We start from the raw sequence: 24,391 nt of genomic DNA on the forward strand, positions 1-24,391 counted from the left end.
GTAATGAATTTCTTACAAGAATGAAACTTCATTCATGGTTAGAAGTTCAATCAAAACCAAAAATGAAAGATGTTAGAAGTTATTGACAGCATTTATAATATACAAATAATTTTATACGATACGTTCCTTTCTGTACTATTGAAAAATAAATTAAACACGCAATTATGAATACAGGTAACAAATGTATTGGTCAAGGTAAATGATAACAATATGTGTGTTAATGTTAACTTTACAATTGTTACAGGTAATTTATTGCACGATACAAAGAAGTACAAAGGCGTCGATATGTTTACCAGGACCAAGGTATTATAGTATATTATAACCACAGAAAATATAATAGTACAATGTAGCCCAACGTGTAGTACGTATAATTGTATAAACTTTGTAATTAGTTAAGTTCGGTGTGCCTAGCGCAGTTTGATAGTGACGATCGCGTAAACGTTAATGCGAATTTCTAAGGAATTGAAACAGCGCCATCTAGTATCACTACTGCACAACTGTTTTAATTCTATATAAATTCGCGTTTACGTTCACGCGATAGTAACAGTATGAAATCATTGAAAACTCCCACTATGCACACTGTTTATTGACACGTAAGCAAAAGCTATTGAATTTAAACTTATATTATGTACATTTACTGTTGATACCATTATACGGTACCAATAGTAAATATATAAATGCAATTATTGATAATATCAAAGATTTTGAAACACCAAAATGATGGTTTAAGGATGTTAAATTATACACTTTTTATCCTTTATAAAAATCTTTATTAATGTCTGGAATATGTTGTTTATCCCTGATATTAAGCCAGAAATACTAGTAGATATAATATAAAAAAATTAAAACATAAATCATAATTATTATAACCAAAATACCTTTGACGAAATTTCTATTATACTTGTATATTTGTATCTACAGCTAAAATAATCATTATTGAAATATATATTCTTTTTATTTAACGTATAAATAAGCTTTGCTTACAAATATCATGCTATTCATTATTAGCGCAGTTACTCAAACAAAATTAGCAACATTTTCCCTTAGTAGAAGTAGAACAGCATGCCTCATCTTGTTTTCCTTGATCTTCGCCATTATCAGTACAATTACAATCGGTGCAGAGCTGAAATCCACCTTTTTCATCAGTACATACACAAACGCATTTGGCACCACCAGTTAGAATGCATACGCATCCTGACTTGTTGCATTCTTTGCTAGTATCTTTGCATTGACAATCGTCACAACGAACTATTTTGCCTTCGTTGTTGTAGCAAACGCAGATGCAGTCCTTTCCATCAGTTAGAATACATACACAACCTTCTTTGTTGCATTTAGCAGACTCATTTTTAGTACCTGAAGTGCATGCGCAGTCACAACGTTTAAAGCTACCGTTCTCATCGCGACATACACAAATGCATTTGGCTCCACCAGTTAGAATGCATACACATCCAGATTTAGCACATTCTTTGTCGGTATTTGTGCACTTACAATCACCACAACGAACTATTTTACCTTCATTATTCAAACAGATACAGATGCATTCTTTACCTTCTGTTGGAATGCACACACAACCTTCTTCGTTACATTTTTCTAAGTCTTCCTTAGTTTGTGACGAGCAAACGCAGTCATCACAGCGTTTAAAACCACCTTTTCCATCGCGGCATACACAAATGCATTTGGCTCCACCACTTAGAATGCATACACATCCAGACTTATCGCATTCCTTGGTAGTATTTTTACATTTACAGTTGTCATATCGAACCGGTTTGCCATCAGCATTTTCATCACTTGCAATGCATTCAGGTTTGCTACAGTATTGATCATCTTCCTTAGGATTTTCATATGAACATGAACAATCGTCGCAGCGTATGAATTTCCCATCACTATTGATACACACACATATACAATCAGCTCCCCCAGTTGGCATGCATACGCAATTCTTCCCTCCAGCTTCGCAAGTCAACTCGCCACTTTTGCAAGAATCTTCTTCACATTTGCAGTTATCACATCTGATTATGTTATCTTTAGCGTCCAGACAGACGCAGATGCATGCTTTGCCGTCTGTCGGAATGCAAATGCATCCAGCTTTGTCACAATTCAAATCGCAATTGCGGTTTTTAGTAATGGTCACTTTACAGCAAGGCATTTTTGTAAGATTGTAGCAATGAATCTGAAAGTAAAAAGAAAAATCTTCTTGAGATTATAAACGTCCAAATGACCTACTCTCAATTGAGTCTCACCCCACTGAGTTACTCTCTCATCCTCTTAATTAAAAAGTAATTAACAATTAATAAAGAAACACCAACTAAACACGCAACCATTACAAGCGCCAGCTTAGATAAAGACGTAAATAAAAACACTATTATCTATATACTCACTCGGTTCTCACACTACACACGTCGTCTATCGCACTGATAACTGATAACAGAGCGGCGGTTTATATCCATTCATAATATGAACTCGTGTGCAAAGGCGATGCACTGGTCGTAGTGCCGTGCGCATTGTAGGGTTATCATACCAATTGTTATTTACAATCGGAATCGGAAAGGTTTCAGGGCTGGCACAAAACCTTCTTGTATTGTCTAAACTTGACAACAAATTAAAGCATTTGTGTAAAAAGTAGCTTTTAAAAAGACTATTTAGATGCTAAAAATTTTATTCTATTGAAGTAAGGTAGGTATATTGGTTTTAATTAACAGTTTGTGCATTTAACTCTTGGATGTTAAACCGATACCGATTGTTGAATCTTCCAACGTCGTGTGCTAAACAATGTGCCGTGTGAACGACATTACCAATATGTTTTTTTTTAATTTTTGTTGAATGCTTTCATCGCGCTTTCATTGCTTGTTAGTGATAGAGATGTCTTAATTACTAATTATATTATAAAGATATAAAAAGAAATATGAAAGAAGTAGGACACAAACGCCTTATCGTTTAGTAGCGGTAGTGATTTTTTGAAGTATGTGTGGTTGCCATTGAAAAGCACCGAGAGTCCCGTAAAAGATTAAATAATTGAGTGCCTAAAGGTCGCCATTGACGGTCACGTTTCTGAAAAGCAAACCGCAGTACCCGCGCGGCATACTATACAAGTCATGTACCAACACACGATCAATAATTATAGTCGTGGGTGCTACCGAAACGTGAGAATAATTGACCGTTTGTGGCTAGCATAACATTGCTGTTTCTACCTTACCTTGTTACTTTTTAGGTTTTTATTTTTGCTTGGTTTATATAAATACTAGTATATAAACCAAGCAAAAAAACATTTATTATGCCAAAATATTTAGATTCTAGTCCAATAGGAAGCTTCCTAAAAGTTATTAATTCCCTAAATATTTGACTAAAAATGTCGATTTTTCACTGTTCCAAACGATTGCAGATTAGAGTTCAGTTTTTTACTTTTCAGGTACAGAACCCAAAAAGTTATTTTTAAGTCGCAATTAACTAAATGACGTCATTCACTTGACGTCACATACCTGCTTGCAACACCCAGCGCAGTGTTGCAAGCGACACTCGACCAGAGCGAGTGGAGTGACTCATACACTGTGAATTATGTATTCATTCTTCACCTGCTATTTTTATCGATGACGGATAATATGCTTGCTTGACCAGCTATGTGGATTGTAAGCGCTATACATCGCGCCAAAGTTCGTGGCATGTGGTAGCATAAAACAATACTGCATGTACGTGTCGTCAATACTGCATGTACGTGTGTCTAGAAGTCTTGCCAATCTATTGAATTTAGTCCAATAAAGAGTTAAATATAAAAATACCACAAATAGAAGATCATCATCATTATCAGCCGATGGTCGTTGACTGCTAAATGTAGACTTCTTGTGAGGGATTACAAACACCACGAGCCTCTGAAATCTTAAGCCACCAGCATCCAGTGGATTCCAACGGTCCACCTAGTGGAGGTTGACCAACGCTTACCGGCGTGGTCGTCATTCCAGCAACTTGGGACATACATTAAGTATTACCATAACCATACTATTAACATACTATTAACCATACTATTAACATTAAAACTACCTGTGTGTTTTAGTATAAGTAGTATAAGTACATGAATACTATAAATAAATTAATAAATACATCGGCTACATGCAGATCTATGTGCCCCGCTCATGGCCACTTGATTGTTGAATGAAAACGAATATTATAATAAACAGAGATTTTCTTAACACAGTATAATGTCGAATCTCCACGGCTCAAGTTAATCAACCGTGAATAACGCCAGATTCGCCAAAAAAAGGTCTCGACCATCGGACAGACTTTTTTATTAACCGTAACTGCATCGCGGGTGACCTTGTGATGGTAATATGAACGTTTTCGGTGTAACAGAACTATATACTTATACATAGAATTAGAATGTATAGAAACGCAATCCGCGTAAACTGAATTATTCAAAAGATCGAGTTATTCTCAGTTATTCAAAAAATGCGCAACTTTTAGATAGAGACTAGCTGACGCCGCGCGGATTCACCCGCGTGGTTTCCGTTCCCGTAGGAATACGGGCATAATATATAGCCTATAGCCTTCCTCGATAAATGGGTTATCTAACACTGAAAAAAATTTTCAAATCGGACCAGACGTTCCTGAGATTAGCGCGTTCAATCAAACAAACAAACGAACTTTTCAGCTTTATAATATTAGTATAGATTTCTTAAAAGTTCGTATAAAATCGTAATCTATTACTGTATTTAGATTACGAGTACGATTTAATCTAACTATATCTATGTTAAGTTAGTGAGTTTTTTTAAATCAATTCTGACTTTCCATGGCCCAGACAAACAGACAAAAATTAAAAAAAAATTAGTGTTTTAGTATCTTGTATATAACTTACTAATATACAGATATTTTGAAATAAAAGACAGTGACATCAGTTTTATTTATAAGTAAGTATATATTTATGATATTGGTGATGATGATGAAAATGATAGTATATTATAATGACTACTATAAGCATTTTAGTAAATACTGTTATATACACTTCAGTTTTATTTATAAGTAAGTATATGCTTATGAAATGAAATATCTGTATTTTAGCAAGTTACTAAAACAAGATACAAGAAACAAGATACTAAAACACAAACTTGTTTTTATTTTTGTCTGTTTGTCCGGGCTATGGAAAATTAGTATTGATTTTAATAAACTCACTTACTTAAGATAGATAGTAGACTAGATCGTACTCGTAATTTATATACGATTTTATACGTATTGTATCTATGTATTGATAATGTTGTTTGCACTGAATGTTCGTATTCAGACGCTATTTCGCGTTTCTGTGTGTTATAATTCAAAGTATAACGTATCGATAGTGGGCGATGCTCACTCACCTTGAGGAACAGTCGAATGTTGGCTCATTTGTATGCAACGCAATCCCATTCTGAATAACTCAGTCGAGATTGCGGGAATTTGAGCTGTTTAATTTTTTTTTTGAAAGTTTAAGGCTAGGTGCAGAGAAGCGACCAATCACACGGCTCATATTTTTACCTCGATTTCGTACCTCGAAATTAAGAAGTACCCAAAAATAGTAAAAAAGAAACTCCCAAATAGAAATATATGAAACAAATCTTATTAGGTCTAATATTGAATAAATAAATATACTTATCTAGCTATCTAGCCCCAATGTAAGCCTACAGAGTAGCTTGTGTATACTAAGATAGTTGATATTATAATATTCATATACATTTATATACTACATACTACATAGTCGGTGATAGCCTCCGATTCCGGGGGGTGTGGGTTCGAATTCGGTCCAGGGTATGCACCTCCACCTTTTCAGTTGTGTGCATTTTAAGAAATTAAATATCACGTGTCTCAAACGATGAAGGAAAACATCGTGAGGAAACCTGCATACCAGAGAATTTTCTTAATTCTCTGCGTGTGTGAAGTCTGCCAATCCGCATTGGGCCAGCGTGGTGGACTATTGGCCCAACCCCTCTTATTCTAAAAGGAGACTCGAGCTCAGCAGTGAGCCGAATATGAGTTGATAACAACAATATACTACATATAAATACTTATTTAATGTATAAACACATAGACACTGGAAAACACCCATGCTCATCACACAAATATTTTCCGGTTGTGGGAATCTAACCCACGATCGTGGATGCAGAAAGCAGGGTGTCTACCCACTGCGCCACGCGGCCGTCTTAGTCTTAGTTCAGAGATGAATATCTTAGCATTCCATGGATTCACCGTGCGGGTGCCGGGTCCATCGCGTGGTAGAGAGAAGAACTCCGGGCAGAGTCCTGAACTTGTGACTAGGGTTAAGGAATTCCTTGACGATCGATCAACACTCCCCGTTCTCTGCTCGTGTTGTTCTCCCTGCCTAGCCTTTGGATACTCGTTCTAATATAGAACTAGCTGCACTTCTAGAGAGGCCAAGGTCTTTAAGCAAGTTATATTACATAACTATCATAAATATGAATAATTCACTATTTTCAATAAACTCATGTATGTTTTACCTCAAGCGTTCTCTTTCCTCAAGTTACAGAGCTGGTAGCAACGCGGATCTGCAAGTAAGTTACGCAAGTTTATTTGTTATGCTAATAGATTGCTTACCCCGTCGCGGTACTTTCTCTAAAAGCCTAATTTTCTCTTTTTATTGTAACACAATGTTTTGTATCGGTTTCCTTAGAGGTCAAAGCGATTATTTGTATATAATGAAGAGATATTGTAACCTGATGGTAAGTGATGATGCAATCTAAGGTGGAAGCGGGCTAACTTGTTAAGAGGAGGATCGATGAAAAGCTAAATCGCTTGGCGATATATCTTTGCCAGTAGGGTTTTTTTATATTCTTTACAAGTTAGCCCTTCACTATAATCTCACCTGATGGTGTGATGATGCAATCTAAGACGGAAGCGGGCTAACTTGTTAGGAGGATGATGAAAATCCACACCCCTTTCGGTTTCTACACGACATCGTTCCGGAAAGCTAAACGCTTGGCGATATGTCTTTGTCGGTAGCGTGGTAACTAGCAACGGCCGAAGCCACCCACCAGCCAGAAATGGACCAATTAAGAAAACCTCTATCGGCCCAACCGGGGATCGAACCCAGGCCCTCCATCTTATAAATCCACCGCGCATACTACTACGCCACGGAGGCCGTCAAAAATCCTCCCAATGCAGTGGGCCATTAAAATAAGTCTGAAAACACCAATTGTCCAGTCAAGCACGCACCAAATTAATTGCTTTCCATAATACACGATTATATAATCAAAAGCCAGGCAATAACATAAAACCTATCCAAGATAATGATCCTATAAATAGTTGACATATCTAATAAACATATACAATTAAAAAAAATAAACAAAATAAAAATGCCTGCACTATCTAATTAAGACCATCGACCGCCAATTATCTCATAACACTATAGATACTTTCTAGATAAATCCGTTTAAGTACAACACTAGTTCCAATAAAATTACACCATACGCGTGCAAAACCGCGTAACGGCTACACAAGTTGTGGAACTCGTAGTATCCAAGTATCCAAGTCCAACACAATCGTTAATTCGTTCACAGTTACCCGTAATAGTACAGCTTGTAAAAACGGAGCGAGCCTTCCTTGAAAGCCTTCTCGTATTCAATTAACGTCCTAAGCAAGTCTAAATTATGATCTTCCTAGTCCAGCCTGCAACTAGCGCTCCGGGTAGTTTTGTCGGGAAATTTTATAATAGTTTCAATTTTGTTAACCTATCTTGATGGTTCTAGTCGAATTTCTCTGAACCTGTGGTGACCTGACTTTAGTAATGTTTACTAATATTATAAACTGTACTACTATTATAAAGAGTACTACTATTGTATCTATTGGTGTACTACTATTATAAAGAGGTGTAATGTTTGGGAATTTGTGAGGTATCTCTTCTAAATCTAGATTTTGAAAATTCTTTTACAAAAAAAACACAAAGCGTATTTTAATTTATTTCCTCGGCATAAGACAGATCGTCGTCATCAACCCATATTCGGCTCACTGCTGAGCTCCTCTCAAAATGAGAGGGGTTAGGCCAATAGTCCACCACGCTGGCCCAATGCGGGTTGGCAGACTTCACACACGCAGAGAATTAAGATAATTCTCTGGTATGCAGGTTTCCTCACGATGTTTTCCTTCACCGATTGAGACACGTGATATTTAATTTCTTAAAATGCACACCACTGAAAAGTTGGAGGTGCATGCCCCGGACCAGATTCGAACCCACACCCTCCGCAATTGGAGGCAGAGGTCATATCCACTGGGCTATCACGGCTCTAAAGACTGATCATGTGTCGCCAATCATTTAGCTGAGTGGCAATAATTTGAAAAACACTGTTAATCTAGCGATGTTTGGCCATGAAACTAATTGCGATATTCAAGTAGAAAAACTTGGGTGGTGATAGAAGGGGTGGCTCATTTTTTTGCGCAAAGCATCAGCGCGAAATTCCACAGCCAGCATTTTTGGCACCATTCCTCGTGGGTTTTTGTTTAGTTATTATGATAAGTTAGCTTAAGTTCCTTATTGTATTCTTTCTCAATCAAAAAGTAGAAATAAAAAAAAATATTAGCAACGAGTAGTTCTATTTTCTAGTTCTTTTATTTATTTTGGCAATCATTGCCGAAAAAGTATTTAAAATATTATTGAAGAGCATTGAATATCGGAAATAGTGAGTACAGGGGTATTATTCGAAGTATTGATACATCTTAAAACATGTTTTTTTAGCTAATATATGCAGCATATGGTAGATGGGCTTCCAGCGTTTAGGAAATGACAAAAGAGTGCTCATCACAAACTCCTACTGATTTCATCTCAGACTAATTACATAAAGACTAGTATCGTACCCAAATACACGAACAAAAATGTCTGTCATTTTTCGAGGAAAACGAGCTTAGATTAGGTATACATATATCTCGAACAAAAATGTCTGTCATTTTTGGAGGAAAACGAGCTTAGATTAGGTATAAATATATCTTATGTAATATTAGAAGATGTTGACCGTTTTTACACCACTTAACCTTATGAAACATCGATTCTATAGAGACAGTTTTTATAATGGCGTAAGATAGTTGATCATAAACTTTGCCAGAATAGTAACGTTAGGCAGCGGCAGATACTTATGTAATTGTTGTGAGGATTTCTTCAATAAATGCAGAATCACAACAATACTCCTTGGCGGCAGGCATAAGCATGGCAACAATACTTACTCAAAGAAGAAATAGAAAAAAACTTAAACTTTCTTTTGAAACATAAGTGTAGTGTTTGGGTATATATACACCGGTAGTGGGAGAGGGCGACCATTCTGTCTCTGGCATCGGCAGAAGGCGGACATGTGCTGCTGGCCATTATAGTGTAGTGGCGAGATGGTGACTTACTGCTATTACAGTAAGGACGAGGGACCTTACAATAAGTATTAATTTATGCAAGACAGGTGATCATGACAACCTTACTTGAACATTTTCTACCAGAGTTCTGAATGCGTAGTCACGGAATTTTACCTTTAAACAACGTAGGTACGGCGAATCATGAATGAAAGAGTACGTACGTCATGCACCATACATGGAATCGAAGGCTGTACATATGTGTGTCGAGGCTGGCCAAAGGCGCGGGTTAGCATACTAATTTGTATTATAATACATGATAATGTGTTTATATGTAGCTCTTTGTTATACTCTTTATGCCGCGTGCACGACTGTTTTATTAGTATAACTTACTATCTATACTGCATATTCCAATGAAATAAATCTTGTATGATGTTTGATATTTTCTATCTAGCTTCGGTCGTGGCTAGTTACCACCCTACCGACAAAGACGTACCGCTTAGTGATTTAGCATTCTGGTACGAGGTGTAGAAACCGGAAGGGGTGTGGATTTTCATCCTTCTTCTAACAATATTGGAGCTTAGCTTATCACTTGTCATAAGGTGAGATTGTAGTCAACGGCTAACTTGTAAAGAATAAAAAAAGGTCCCCGCAACCAGCTTGACATATCTCGTGAAGAGAAAGGACAAATGGTCAACCAATAGCGGCGGAGTTGAAATATTGCTCTTTCTTTCGTCCCATCGCAACGTTTACGGGTTCTTTTACGCGTGGAAAACAAGAAATTTAATTTTATAGAAATATGCAATTTATGTGTTTGTATTGTATAGTGATTATATTGTAATTTGTTTATCTGTTATATTGTTATATTGTAAGTCTGTACTTTGTATGCGTTTTGGCTTAGCTGTAAGTATACTAAGAAAACTTTTCGCATAATGACCGGCAACCTCCTTAATGAGGTTGGCATCACCTGATGATGATGAGTAAAGGTTAACGTAATTTCTGATGGACCGTACATTTAAAATGTTCCTGAGTACTATCGAACTTAAGGTCGATGCCAAGTACCTTGTTCTGGAATCTTAAAAATCATGATTGAATATTTTTAACTCTCAATATATATGAAAGTAAATGCGTTTACTCGCTAAGTGCAGGAACCTCGATAAAGTCAATTCACCTCAAGTTCATAATGCCGAGCGATGTATGCGCTCAGCCATGGTCAAGACTATTCGTGTCATTAAATAATTGGCTATTGACTCGTGAAGTTAGCACGGCAGGGTCGCGGACCTATCAACCGCTTTACAATATTATATTTTACTCACACCTACCTACGCGCACGCATTTGGTATTTCATTTATTCGTTAAATTACGTACAGTGGGCCTAGAGGCAGTTGATACTGTGACGATCGCGTTGACGGAAACGCGAATTTATAAGGAATGGAAACAGCGCCATATGTTGGCCCAACTGCACAACTGTTTCAATTCCATATAAATTCGCGTTTACGTCAACGCGATAGTAACAGTATGAAAATATTGAAAACTCCCACTAGGCACACAGAACGAGGAGTGATAGCCCTGTGGATATGACATCTGCTTACGATTCAGAGCATGCACCTCAAATTTTTCTACTATGTGCATTTTAAGAAAGTAAATATCACGTGTCTCAAACGGTGAAGAAAAAACATTGTGAGAAACCCTGCATAGCTGAGAATATTCTTCATTCTGTACTTATGTGACGTCTGCCAAACCGCATTGGGTCAGCGTGATGGACCATTAGCCTAACGCCTCTCATTCCGAGAGGAGACTCGTGTTCAACGCTCGAGACACGTGATGTTTAATTTCTTAAAATGCACATAGCTGAAAAGTTGGAGGTGCAGACCGGATTAAAACCGCCCTTCGAATTGAAGAGCTCATATCCACTGGGCTATCACGGGACTGTATAATAACGGTCAAAGCGCAGTTAATTATTCTGACAAATAGTCCAAGTCCTCAGCTGATGACACCAGTACGTTGAAACAATGACCCGGCGGGGTCAAGTCGTGTGGGCGCGCGTGCTGGTAGAAAGTTGCTCCAACCGCACTTACATCTCACTGTCGTATTGTATTATATCTATTACATTTTAATATCAATCTACCTCGTTGGTATGGTAACATGTGCAGCTATGTGGCATAAAGTTAGGTTTGACTACTTAATCGGACTATGATATATTGAGTTTTCTACCTTTTTAAACAAAGGAGAAACCTCCATACAGACTCGGGCCCAAATTATACGAATGATACACAGCTAAATAATTGGCCATAAATTAAGCAGAATTAATATAATTAAGCAGAACTTATTTGGCCCATTTTTAAAGAAATCTATATTTGACTAATCACTTAACTTAATTGTTACAAGGTAGGCAATAATTCGTATCCCTTTGAAGAAAAAACTAAATTATTGAGCTATACATTTTATTCTGTGGTGATAATATATAGTTTGTCTGAGATATCTTTGAAAATAGTTATAGTCTATGCTCGATAAAATGTGAAATGTGTTGGAATATAAATTGAATAACTAATTGATATCCTCCTAATAAGTAAAAATATGTTTGTAATAGTTATTAAACAAGTTCTAAACCGATATGTGGAATACAAGTTATGGTTAGTCAGCTGTCTTTTATTTAGCTCTGCTATTACAATCAAAGTAAATAATATTACGTTAAACTTAACTTGCCCACAATAATCTGATCGGTAGAACTTTAGTTGGACCCAAATAAAATGTCGAAATAAACTCGTAGTTTCAGCCAGGAATATAAAATACCCTGTAAGTTAGATCAAGATTGCCGTCTAAACTATTCAGACAATGACCCAAATTAATTTATATCACTCACAGTAGGGTGACAATATTTTCTGCAAGTATACAATTATACTTGCAGAAAATGCAATGTTTATTAATGTAATTGTGTATTTAGTGTAAAAATATTCATAAAACTTCAATATTCTTAACCACATATGCATTGTAATTAAATTAAAAACAAAAACATTGCCATCTTTAACGTAAAAGTTCTACAAAGTAACTTTATTTTTAAAGTAGGCACACATGAAGCTTCCTTGATCCTCTGGAAAAAGTTGTCATGCGCTGGGGCAATATTCCTATCAAAGAAGTGTATTTCTTTTCAGAGATCTGCTTTGGATGTAGAGGTAAAGTGTATAGACAAGCGTTTGACAATAGATAAGTTAACAGATAACAAGTGGGTGTGTTAAACTGAAGGAACGATCTTTTCTGCAGTTGATACACACAAACGTGGTTGGTCTGACATCTTCCCAATACATACAAACGTATTTCCTTGAATATGTTGACTATACAGGGCCTGTAACCATACGACACGTTGATTTTCTCTCTACAAATGCTAACCCTTCTAAAATTAAAAACGTATGGAAATGACAGATCCGATTGATAACATGATCACGTGACCTGTTGAAAACGAATGTCATTTCCATACATTTTTTGATTTTCGAAACGTTTGCGAGTGTAGAAAAAGAATCAACGTGCCACATGGCTACAGGCCCTGCCGATGGTTTTGCATATATCTGGCCGGCCATATTCTTGTTCGATAAATAAAATCCTGTTTATTTTTGGAAACTCATGGTCCCCCATTTGCACAACATGCAGTACATTGAAGTGAATGCAAAATGCAAATGATGTACGCGAAAATAATCATTTTACAGTCATTGATAAACATGTCATGTTGGCATGATAATAACGGTATTGCGAAATAGTTTTTGATAATAATATGTAAATTTCATACTAGTTATTATTGCGTGGGAGTATAGGCTATATTAAAGATTTCATGTGTATGTATTTTTGACCAACTTCGAAAAAAGAAAAATAATCTATGTCTTGCTGTATGTATTTTTGTTTGTATGCGCACAAATCTGTCCCACTGCCGTGTACCGTTTTGGATTTTTAGTTTGAATGATTAAACTTCCGTAATTGTTATGCTTTATGAAGTCGGTTGAGTTTGAAATACAAAAAATGTTTTTATGACTGTGATGTTTTTCCCTTTAGGACATTGATAATCGACTCCGCTGTTTAAAAGTAGTCAAATCCTGGACATCATGATAATCACCCGGATAAGATAACCAATAGATTAAAGAACTAGTCCTATAAAGTAATGCAATGCAAATACTTCAAATAAGTCATAAAATGACGGTAGTCATAGCAATTAGTAAGACTCGGTAGTATGACCATATCTTAAATGTCAACGACAAAATTATCATGCCAACATAGATAGGATACATCAAATGTATCAAGTAATACGGAACCTTTTAAGTGAAGTTGCTAACAAGTTGAAGTAGCGACCGGATGGTTCTATAATAGGGATCCTATTAATATTATAAACGCGAAAGTTTGTATGCATGTTTGGATGTATGTTTGTTTGAATGTTTGTTACTCTTTAACGCCGGTACTACTGAAGCGATTTGGCTGAAATCGATGGAATGGAAATGCAATCCAAAAAAGCGATAGAATGGAAATATATATTAATCTGAATTAACACATAGGCTACTTTTTATCCCGAAAAAATCTAAAATATAGTTTCCCGCAAATCTCGGGAAACTATGGATTTTATATATAAACATCGCTATCAGAATAGCATTACTATTTGTTAAAAGGAAAATCATCAGTACCTATACTAAAGTACACAAAGTATAAATAACTAGCTGACGCCGCGCGGTTTTACCCGCGTGGTTCCCGTTCCCGTAGGAATATGGGGATAATATATAGCCTATAGCCTTCCTCGATAAATGGGCTATCTAACACAGAAAGAATTTTTCAAATCGGACCAGTAGTTGCTGAGTTTAGCGCGTTCAATCAAACAAACAAACAAACAAACAAACTCTTCAGCTTTATTATATTAGTATAGATTCTAGTGGGATTCGAACCTACGGCCCGTCGGATTTGGACCCTTTTACTATTTTAATTAAAATATTCTGCACATAAAAAGATCTTAGTTCCTTATATCTCAGACTAGCTAAGGCCGCGCGGTTTTACGCGCGTGGTTTCCGTTCCGGTAGGAAAAACGGGGATAATATATAGCCTTCCTTGATAAATGGGCTGACTGAAAGAATTTTGTAAATCGGGCCAGTAGTTCTTGAGATTAGCGCGTTCAATTAAACAAACAAACTCTTCAGCTTTATATATAGATATAGAGTATAGATATAGAAGTACGTGTATAGAATATAGATTCAGACGCGTAACTTCAGTCTTCATCATCATCATCATCATATCAGCCGATGGACGTCCACTGCAGGACATAGGCCTTTTGTAGGGATTTCCAAACATCACGATACTGAGCCGCCTGCATCCAGCGAATCCCTGCGACTCGCTTGATGTCGTCAGTCCACCTGGTGGGGGGTCGGCCAACACTGCGCTTACTAGTGCGGGGTCGCCATTCCAGCACTTTGGGACCCCAACGTCCATCGGCTCTTCGAACTATGTACCCCGCCCATTGCCACTTCAGCTTCGCAACTCGTTAAGCTATGTTGAAGCTTCAGTCTTCACCTACCAATAACTTTTTTAGTCTTATCCGGTAACCCGGTATCTCCATAATAAACTGCCACGTTTACTCTAATTATAGAGCACAAAAACAACTTAATTAACCTAAGCTCTAAATATTATGCAAAACTGGATAATTGGTTTAATCCTAATGATGCATACATTACCTGACATTTAGCGGTAATGGCTCAGAAATGCAGTCCGCAAAGGAAACGCATTTTTGAAATAATTAATTGATAAACCTAATTAGATAAATTGAGAGGATTATAAGAACGATGGCTGCACCCGTTTAATTTGCTTTTTTTTAAAAAAAGATTTTTTAGATAGATCGATCTAAAAAATCCCTTCTTCCCTACCCCTACCCTACTCTCACCCAACCCAACCCTACCCCGACCTACCCTACCCCGACCTACCCTACCCCTACCCTAAAAAAATCTTTGTATTTTTACATATTATGCTGATATTTATAGTATAATAACATTTAGCTGAAAATGTCGCTTGGTAAGTTTTACCATTCCGCCGTTGATATAGATTACAAGTGAATCCAAGCAGTTAAGCATAAATACGTTGAAAAGCACGGCACCGGCCGGTTCTGCACAAGCAATCAGCTCTCGTAATGCGATATGGGTATCGTTGCGTAGTTTGGAAATCGAAAGTACTCTACATGTTAGCAACAGGTACAGTCGCGCTGGAAACTCTTAAAAAATATATTGTAATAGGGATGATGACAGTTTTTTAAATTGTATATAAATTAAGAGTATGCTAATAGTAAAGCAATTTTGTTAAAGTAACAGGGTATCTGCGATCATTACTTTCGGAGCTACAGGGATTTAAAGAGTCAGATTTGCGGCGCTGCCGCGGATCCCTGAAAAACGCCCCATACAAAATGGCACGAACTAATGACGTCGTAGGCAATGTAATTATGGTTAGATTTGTATGTGCGTTCAAACAAAATTACTAATATCTTTGTTATTTGTGTGTTTATGTTTATAGTTCTTTTATTAAAAAATGACACATTTAATGTAAGGAAGCTAAAACTGTATGAATTTTCATCTAATTACGATAACATATTTTTAATAGATTTTGAAATTTTATAATCTTTTTTATTTTGCAAATATCCAATCAATCATTGCTTTTTATGTCTAAATTAGTTAACATTGACCTTATTTACCCGAATGTATCATAAAAATCAATATATTCAAACCTAGTCATCATCCCCATTCAAAATTAGTTTAAGTAAACACTTTTATAATAAAAATTTTAATAAAAAAAACTCAACCGACTTCAAAACCTAAAAACGTACTCACTAAACTAAAAAGCGAAAAATAACATCATAATATGTTCTACCTGCTGATCAGTATGAAGGCGGTGCTAAGCCGGTGATGTATTAATTCAAGCCATGTGAGAATATCTTATAGATTTAGATTTTGCAGACAGTGTTGTTTCATGTGGTCCTGTCAGAAATAGCTTAAATTAAGACAACACCGGCTGTAAAAAAAAAAACCGACCGAATTGAGAACCTCCTCCTTTTTGAAGTCGGTTAAAAATGATTCCGTATAGCTACGGTTCGGAAAATAAAGCTTCCTTTGTAGTTTGAAACATGAAAGATGCTCGGAAGCAATTCCATCCATCTTCACACAGAGACGAATAACGTGAGGAATTGAAGTAGAGTTAATATTTTTATGTAATGATAAGTAATGATGATTGATTGACAGAATGATGATTTCAAAGAGCAACTGTGGAGTCTCTTGCAAATCTTTAAAAATAATCAATAGATGTTTCAAAAGTGCTTGGAAATTAAACCTATTTGAAATAAATGAATTTTGAATTTGAAAGCTCTTAAATTTATAATTATCTTTCGCACAGCGATTGTACTTTATCCTTTATGGAATTGTTTCATAACATTCGAGCCATGTAAAACGCTACAATACCCCAAATAGTCCTGCACGAACACATTCCACGTGAAGTTTGATTTATTAATTCTCAAACCTTATCTTTGTTCAGGGCCAAAGTTGCACTTACTGGGCTGAGAATGCCATTCAATATTAATTTTCTGCTATCAGTGTTTGTTGCTTTGCATAATATGAATGTTCACACTTTATGATACCTATTACATAAATGTTTGGATTAAGATTTTTAAGATAAGCCTCTTTTAACTGTAAACTTAATACATTATTATAGCATATTTATTTATTTATGTACATATGTCAGTTGTAAAAATAAATTACATATTTCTAATAATTGTAAGTGGGTAATAAAAAAAATGGTGTTTGTACATGTACATTTATGCTTATCTAAGAAAATGACTCGACTAAGATATTTGATTATTTGCAAACGAGCAATAGTAAGAATAAACTGCAAAATTTATCTATACTTATAATAAAACTGGTCAAATTCTATACATCTATTCGCAATTTGAGATTTTACTTATACCATTTGTAACACCAAACGTTACCGTGGCATAAATTTCTTCAATTAAATGAAAAGAAAGTTGGCACGGTTTAAGATCATAATACTGAAAAGGTTAGAGGATACTTTTGATTGCAAAAATAAAATAAGAAGGGGGTGAAATAGGGGTTGAAAGTTTGTATGGAAAGTCCTTCATTTTTAAAGTTACAGTTTTAAAAATTGGTTCATAAATCATAAAATCGTCCACTAGTACTATAAATAATTGAACTACTAATTATTGGTGTACCTTCATTTCAACTACAATTACTGAACTATAAGCAAATTCATTATGGTTTTTATAAACCGTTTTCTTGTCATTGCCTACAAGTCGGCTTATCTACTATTAAGCCATTTAAACGTTTTCCACTAGACTGTACGTAATATAAAACAAACAAAACGGGCGCGCAGTGAAAGTGATCACAACTGCATGAGTGCGCGACTCACACAACCGGTTGCCTTGCCCACCGGCGAGGCTTATCAATATACGCTGCACCTAATTGGGAATTGTCAACTGCATACACTAATCATCATTATCAGCCTCCCTCCTTAAAAAGGGGATATGGAGCTTTGACCCACCACGCTGCTTCAATGCGGGTTGGCGGCATAGGGTCATAATCATCATCATCATATCAGCCGATGGACGTCCACTGCAGGACATAGGCCTTCTGTAGGTACTTCCAAACATCACGATACTGAACCTGCATTTAGCGAATCCCTGCGGCTCGCTTGATGTCGTCAGTCCACCTGGTGAGTCCAATTTTTAGACCCCGCCATCCCATACCTATTTAAAAAGTAGTTATATAATCCACGATATAAAATTAAAAATATATAAATTGACCTGTGACCATGTAACCCAATTAAAATGCCTTGTGAACAATACTGCCATCTCATTCGCACACGAAAGGATCATAAACCGATCCTACTAATCTAAAACCCTTCAAGTAGTACACTTTCATTTGGAATCCTCAAGTGGATCTAGTTCATGTTGTTCTATGACCTACAAAGTTTACATGTCGTCACTAAAACGCAAAGCGACACTATTAAGGTCACCGACCATAAAAAGTATCGTGCGATATGTCGCGATATGCTAAAAGAGTTTTGTTAGCAAACTTTTTCCTGACCTTATGTACCTAACTAACTAACCTAACGTAGGAAAAAGTTTCCTTATTTCAGTCAATATTTGCAATATTTCATCGAAATCGATCAGTCCTTTTATGCGATATTTTATTGATGAAAACTTTGAGTGTGGCATAGTGATTATTATTCATTGTAAGTTCAAAATTGTATGATGTAACATGTTTAAAATCTTACTTAAGTTATAAAAAAAATTTAAAGGTATGTACAAATATGGTAATAAAAGGTCATATACTTGTAATTAGGCCTTTATAACGAACAAGCCAACTCGTTTGAATACGAGGATAACATAACATGTCTTTCTAGTGATAAAAGAAAATTAAAATCGATTTTGTAGATCCAGAGATTACCCTCTTCAAAAAATAGGCAAGATAAATCAATATATTTTCTTGTTCTACTACTGAAGTAGATCGCGCTTAAGGTAAATTTTATTTATATATATAAAATACTCAATGAATAATATAGATATTATATACAAACACCCAAGCGATACAACGCATTCGCTACGCTTGCCCTAGTTGTGAGGTTTTCGTGTTACAAAAGTACCCTTTATTGTATCGTTTGTCAGTCTGTTTGTCAAACTAAGGTTGCGTTACTCGTGAACGATGCGTGTAATTTGTCTATTTGTTACGAGCTTGCGTAAATGTTAAGTAATATTCAATTAAGGAACGTCTTTAAGTATGCAATGGGAGAGTATCAGTGGCGATGGATGGAAATGAGGATGAAATAAAGGTGTACATGAAAACATTTTTAGACAGAGATGACGTAGATAAAACCTTTACAATAAAAGACATTAATTTAGTCACGGTGGATTAGCGTGAAAAATGGATTTTATTTGAGCATCCTATAAAATATAATAGGTAACGAACTTGTTTATTTAGATGTCAAGGCCGATTTTAGAATCGACACATCGGTTTCTGCGTATAAATAATAATTTGTATGACTAACAGATGGTAGAATTTTGCATAACATACGAGTATATACTAGGATGTTGAAGGTTGACATAAAAAGTGTAAAAAATATGTCATATTTAATCGGTGTAAAAATGACATTTTTTCTAGTTTAAGATCTTTATTTTTCTTAAAAGAAATAAATTAAATTCGCTTTTAAGAGAAATACAAATAACACTTGGCGATGCGCTTCCACTCTGGACTGGCTATCCTTTTCATGTCATCTTCCCAACGTTTGAATTGCCTGCCTTTATTTCTCTTCCCGTCTCGCGTATACCATTCTGTTACAATTTTCGTCCACTGCACTTTCTCTTCTCTTAACATATGGCCTGTCCATCTCCATTTTAGACGTTTATAGACAGACTAGCTGTCGACGCGCGGTTTCAGTCGCGTGGTTCCCGTTCCCGTAAGAATACGGGGATAATATATAGCCTATAGCCTTCCTCGATAAATGGGCTATCTAACACTGAAAGAATTTTTCAAATCGGACCAGCAGTTCCTGAGATTAGCGCGTTCAATCAAACAAACAAACAAACAAATTCTTCGGCTTTATAATATTAGTATAGAAGTATAGATATAGATTTTATATGTTTAATACGACACGACTATACCATATATTAAATAAATCTGAATTCACAAGAGTCTATCAAATGCAAATTAATTTTCCGAACAAGGAAACCGACATGACAATTAAAAACACCACCAAAAGTGGTTTTTAATTTAATTTAAATACCAATTAGTTGTAAAGCGTTTTTGTGTATTATATAAAAACATGAATGCCATGCACTCTAGATCACACATTTCCTGACTCTATGATCGAAGCTTTTGGCATTTGCAATTATTTTATAACCGACTATTTTTGACGTTGGTTAAAAAATATAATTATCAAGTTGTGCCTTCCTAGTTCTAGATAGCTTAAGAGGCCTGAAGGTCCGAGGTTTAAGGGTTTTTAGGCTGAAATTCTGAGTTCCATTGTTTCAGTAAAAATTCTCAGTCTGAAATTAAAAAGTTAAAAGTTGGTGGTGGTACATCCAGTGGCGTTCACTTCATAGATGCAATAATATACTGCCTAACCTGTTGACTCATTATTATAAAAGAAGGAATTCTCCATTTTGTAAAACTTGTAAGTACGTATAATTTATACCCTACTAGAAAACCTTGTGGACGAAAATGGGAACATCCCCGTGCTTCGGAGAGCACGTTAAACCATTATAAATAATGGTTGTTGTAGTCGTCAAATAATTAATTATTATCTCTGAACCCGTTAACTATATACGCCCACAAACCGCATTGAAGCAGTATGGAGTAAGGCCTGGCCCAGTCATCATCATCATCATTATTAGCCGATAGACGTCCACTGCTGGACATAGGCCTCTTGCATGGACCTCCAAGCACACCGGTCTCGCGCCGCCAGCAGTAATACCACCACATCACCAGTACGCTGTTATTAATGACTAGCTGACGCCGCGCGATTTCACCCGCGTAATTACCATTTCCGTAAGAATAGATAATATATATAGTTTTCCTCGATAAATGGGCTATCTAACACTGAAAGAATTTTTCAAATCGGACCAGTAGTTCATGAGATTAGCCCGTTAAACCAAACAAAGTACTGTTATCGCCGCGTTGCAACGACTTGCGTTACGGACGGCTTCAGTGTGCTCGTGGCATTCGAGCCGTCCACATCTCTTTTTGTGTAATTCTTTGTAGGTTACTTGGGATAGACCGGGAGAGTGACTTGAGTGGAAAAGGGGAGTGTTAGATATCTGTCAAAGGCGCCTTTAACCCTAAACACAACGTTCACAGGTGCGTGACTTCACTCAAGGTTATTCTCTGACATTCTAGGGTCTCATTTCAGTTACAGTTTGATTTGTTAATTAAGTTGTCCTGCCAAATGTTGTGAATCATAACCTTAGTTCGACATTACGTTTCTTATTTTTGTAATCCTAAATAATTCCTTCCTTCCTAAATAATACATATAAATCTATATGCTGGCCCATAGGTCTCATCTACAATAAATGTCTTAAGGAGTCGATCGTACCTCATATCTGGAAACAAGAAAATGTAGTACCCGTTTATAAAAGTGGTCCAAAGAATGATGTTGCTAACTATCGACCCATATCCTTGCTCTGTATTTTATCGAAGGTTTTTGAAAGATTAGTGCACAATGCTTTATACCCATTACTTCATAACTTTATCATACCCGAACAACATGGATTCGTTAAACGGAAATCTACCGTCACAAATTTGTTACATTTCACTAACGCCCTTTTTGACAGCCTGGACAAGGGTGAACAAGTTGATGCTGTTTATACGGACTTTTGTAAAGCTTTTGACAAGGTAGATCACGAACTCCTGCTTCAAAAGATTGCCTTTAATGGGATCCGAGGAAATCTTTTGCGATGGTTTGCATCTTACATCACTTGTCGAAGTCAACGTGTCGTAGTAAATGGTTTCAAGTCAAATTGGGTATCCGTGACGTCTGGCGTACCACAAGGTTCCATATTAGGGCCCTTACTTTTCATAATATACATAAACGATATTCATAGTTGTTTCAAACATAGCAAATTTTTATTATATGCTGATGACTTAAAAATATTCCAAGAAATTAACAAAGAAACAGACTGTCATCTACTTCAAGAGGATTTAAAGCGTTTGACAGAATACTGCATACGTAATGGCGTGACATTTTGGTAGACTTAAATTTAATTAATTTAAGTCTACCAAAATGTCACGCCATTACGTTTACGAAAAAAAAAACCCGATTGATTTTTCGTATATGCTCGTCGATGTAAATTTAAAAAAGACTTCTTCCGTACGCGATCTCGGTGTTCAGCTCGACTCCAAATTACACCTCGACGAACACATAAATAAAATCGTAAATAATGCATACCGCCTATATAGGTTTGTGATGCGTTCAACAAAAGACTTTTCAAAACCCTCGACTTACTTATCTTTATACAAGTCTTTAATAAGGCCTCAGTTAGAGTATGCGTGTTGTATATGGAACCCCTTTTACGACAAATACAAAAACCAGATAGAAATGGTCCAAAAGAAGTTTCTCCGTTCAATGCACTACAGATGCTATAGATCAAGACTCCCTTACGCTGAGCTATTAACTAAATACAATCTTCTTACTCTTGAATCTAGACGCAAGTTGCTTGAAGCAATGGTATTGCATGGACTCATCAACAATAAATACGATTGTCCTGACTTAGTATGTAAATTATCACTAAATGTTTTGAAGTACGCAGGTCAACGTCGGGTGCGTGCTTTAACCCTAAACACATTTATTCGCTGTCAATTTCTGTAAAACCAACGCTGGAAAGCGCGCGCCTGTGCGTCGACTTGTGGACACATACAACAAGCTATTTGACGATGTAGACGTATTTGCCTTGTCCGAACCCCAATATAAAAAGGCCATCTCAATCACTCTTCAAAAATTAAATTTCCCTGTACCTGAGTAGTAATAGTGTCTTAATTCTTATTATTAGATCTCTTATTATAATTATTATTACATTTTTTTTTCTTACCTATTTGTGTTTCGTTGTATTTTTAATTATTATTGTTATAATTCTCTCTTTTTTTATATAGATTTATGTTTGTTTGTTTTTTTTTTTGTAATTGATTTGTTTGTGTATTTTGTGACGCCATTATTTTCGTATGTGTATTCGTGGATAGTATTGTTGTTTACATGTTTAAACTATTTTTACGTTTACTTTTAGATTTAAGAAATAATATGTAAATGTTAACTATCCCTAAGAAATAAAAATAAAAATAAAATAAAATAAAATCACTTTTGAGTATGCTAAAACTACTTATTCAGTTTTATAATATTGGTATAGATGATAAAATTATGATAGCTTAACACGTTTTATGTATACGAAGGGCACAAAGAGATTCCTTAGAGCTTAAAAACGTGTTACATGATGCAACATCGCTTAAATAAGTGGTGCTTGAAAATACTTTTACATCTTTTATAAGAGTACAAGCTTAATTCGCTTCAGATATTTTAATGAGTGTCACAACGGCGCTAACATGTTGCTTTAACTTCGCCATTCACCCGACGGAACTGTGGTTAGGGTTCCGTAGGTAGCATAAAATATCGAGCAAGATTTTATAATAGATATAAATCATTAGCTCGTCAACTAGGCGAACAAAAGCAGCTAATTGTCTTAATTTCAATGAGTCGCATAGTAAACAACAAAAGTTACTTATACAAATAATACCTCAATATTGTATACAATGTCGAGTTGTATGTTCAAGAACTGTAAAAACAGTATATACCTATACCCTATAACTGTAAAAACAGTATATATTAGATGAAGGTAAATCGTCCCAAAGAAAATAAAATTCATACAGTGTGATACAAACTCCGGTTTCACATATATCTAAATACTTCTGCTACTACTTCTACTTCTGCTATGTACAGCCGCTCTAGTCATGTCACATATTATGTCGATTCTCTTTTTACAATTGCTAACGGCTCAAAAATTGTACGAGAATAACATTCGTTATCAATAAACCAAGAGATCAAAATACCCTTAAATAAAAAATGCCTTTTTAAATATCCTTAAATTCTTAAAAATAGAATCTATAAATTATGTAACATGGGTTTGTGCTTTGTAGTCAAGTAAAACATCAATACCCTTTCTACAAACGCCAATGCTTTGAAAACTAAAAAAAAACATGGCGATGATTGATAAAGAATTTTGAAGAAGAAGAATTCCCAATTTTTTTTTAGTTTTTAAGCATTAGTATTTGTACATAGAAAATTGATTTTTAACTTTGCTACAAGCCTTGATGGTCTAAAGAATGGTTCCAATAAAGGTGATGGTTTCTACTATTTGATCTTTTAGAAACAATTCTTCTGTCAAGTTATTGTACCTACTTGTTGTATTATACGGAACACTATGACCATGCTCTATCTTGACGAATCCTTTTTAAACCGTTCCTAGAATTATGAAAGGAACTTCATTATGCTGTTGACACATGTCCATTGGCTAATAGCCGTCATTTACTTTGTTTATTAC

The 24,391-nt window shown here is 35.7% G+C and overlaps 2 protein-coding genes across 4 annotated transcripts in view; one reads left to right on the top strand and one right to left on the bottom strand.

The window, feature by feature from the left end:
- The window catches only part of LOC112052130 (uncharacterized), a 129,667-nt gene that overhangs the window by 34,457 nt on the left and 70,819 nt on the right, over positions 1-24,391 (top strand). The window lies entirely within an intron of this gene.
- Positions 798-2,561, bottom strand: LOC112052129 (integrin beta-2). The gene is made up of 2 exons (XM_024091073.2): positions 2,379-2,561; positions 798-2,170 (listed from the first exon to the last, which is right to left on the bottom strand). Exon 2 carries the CDS (start codon positions 2,144-2,146, stop codon positions 1,028-1,030), a length of 1,119 nt encoding a protein of 372 aa, XP_023946841.2. The 5' UTR covers positions 2,147-2,170; positions 2,379-2,561; the 3' UTR covers positions 798-1,027.

Source organism: Bicyclus anynana, chromosome 15 (assembly GCF_947172395.1).
Source record: "Bicyclus anynana chromosome 15, ilBicAnyn1.1, whole genome shotgun sequence".
NCBI lineage: Eukaryota > Metazoa > Arthropoda > Insecta > Lepidoptera > Nymphalidae > Bicyclus > Bicyclus anynana.

Coding starts and splice junctions, on each gene's coding strand:
- LOC112052129 (XM_024091073.2), bottom strand. CDS start 2,146: ATGCCTTGCTGTAAAGTGACCATTACTAAAAACCGCAATTGCGATTTG.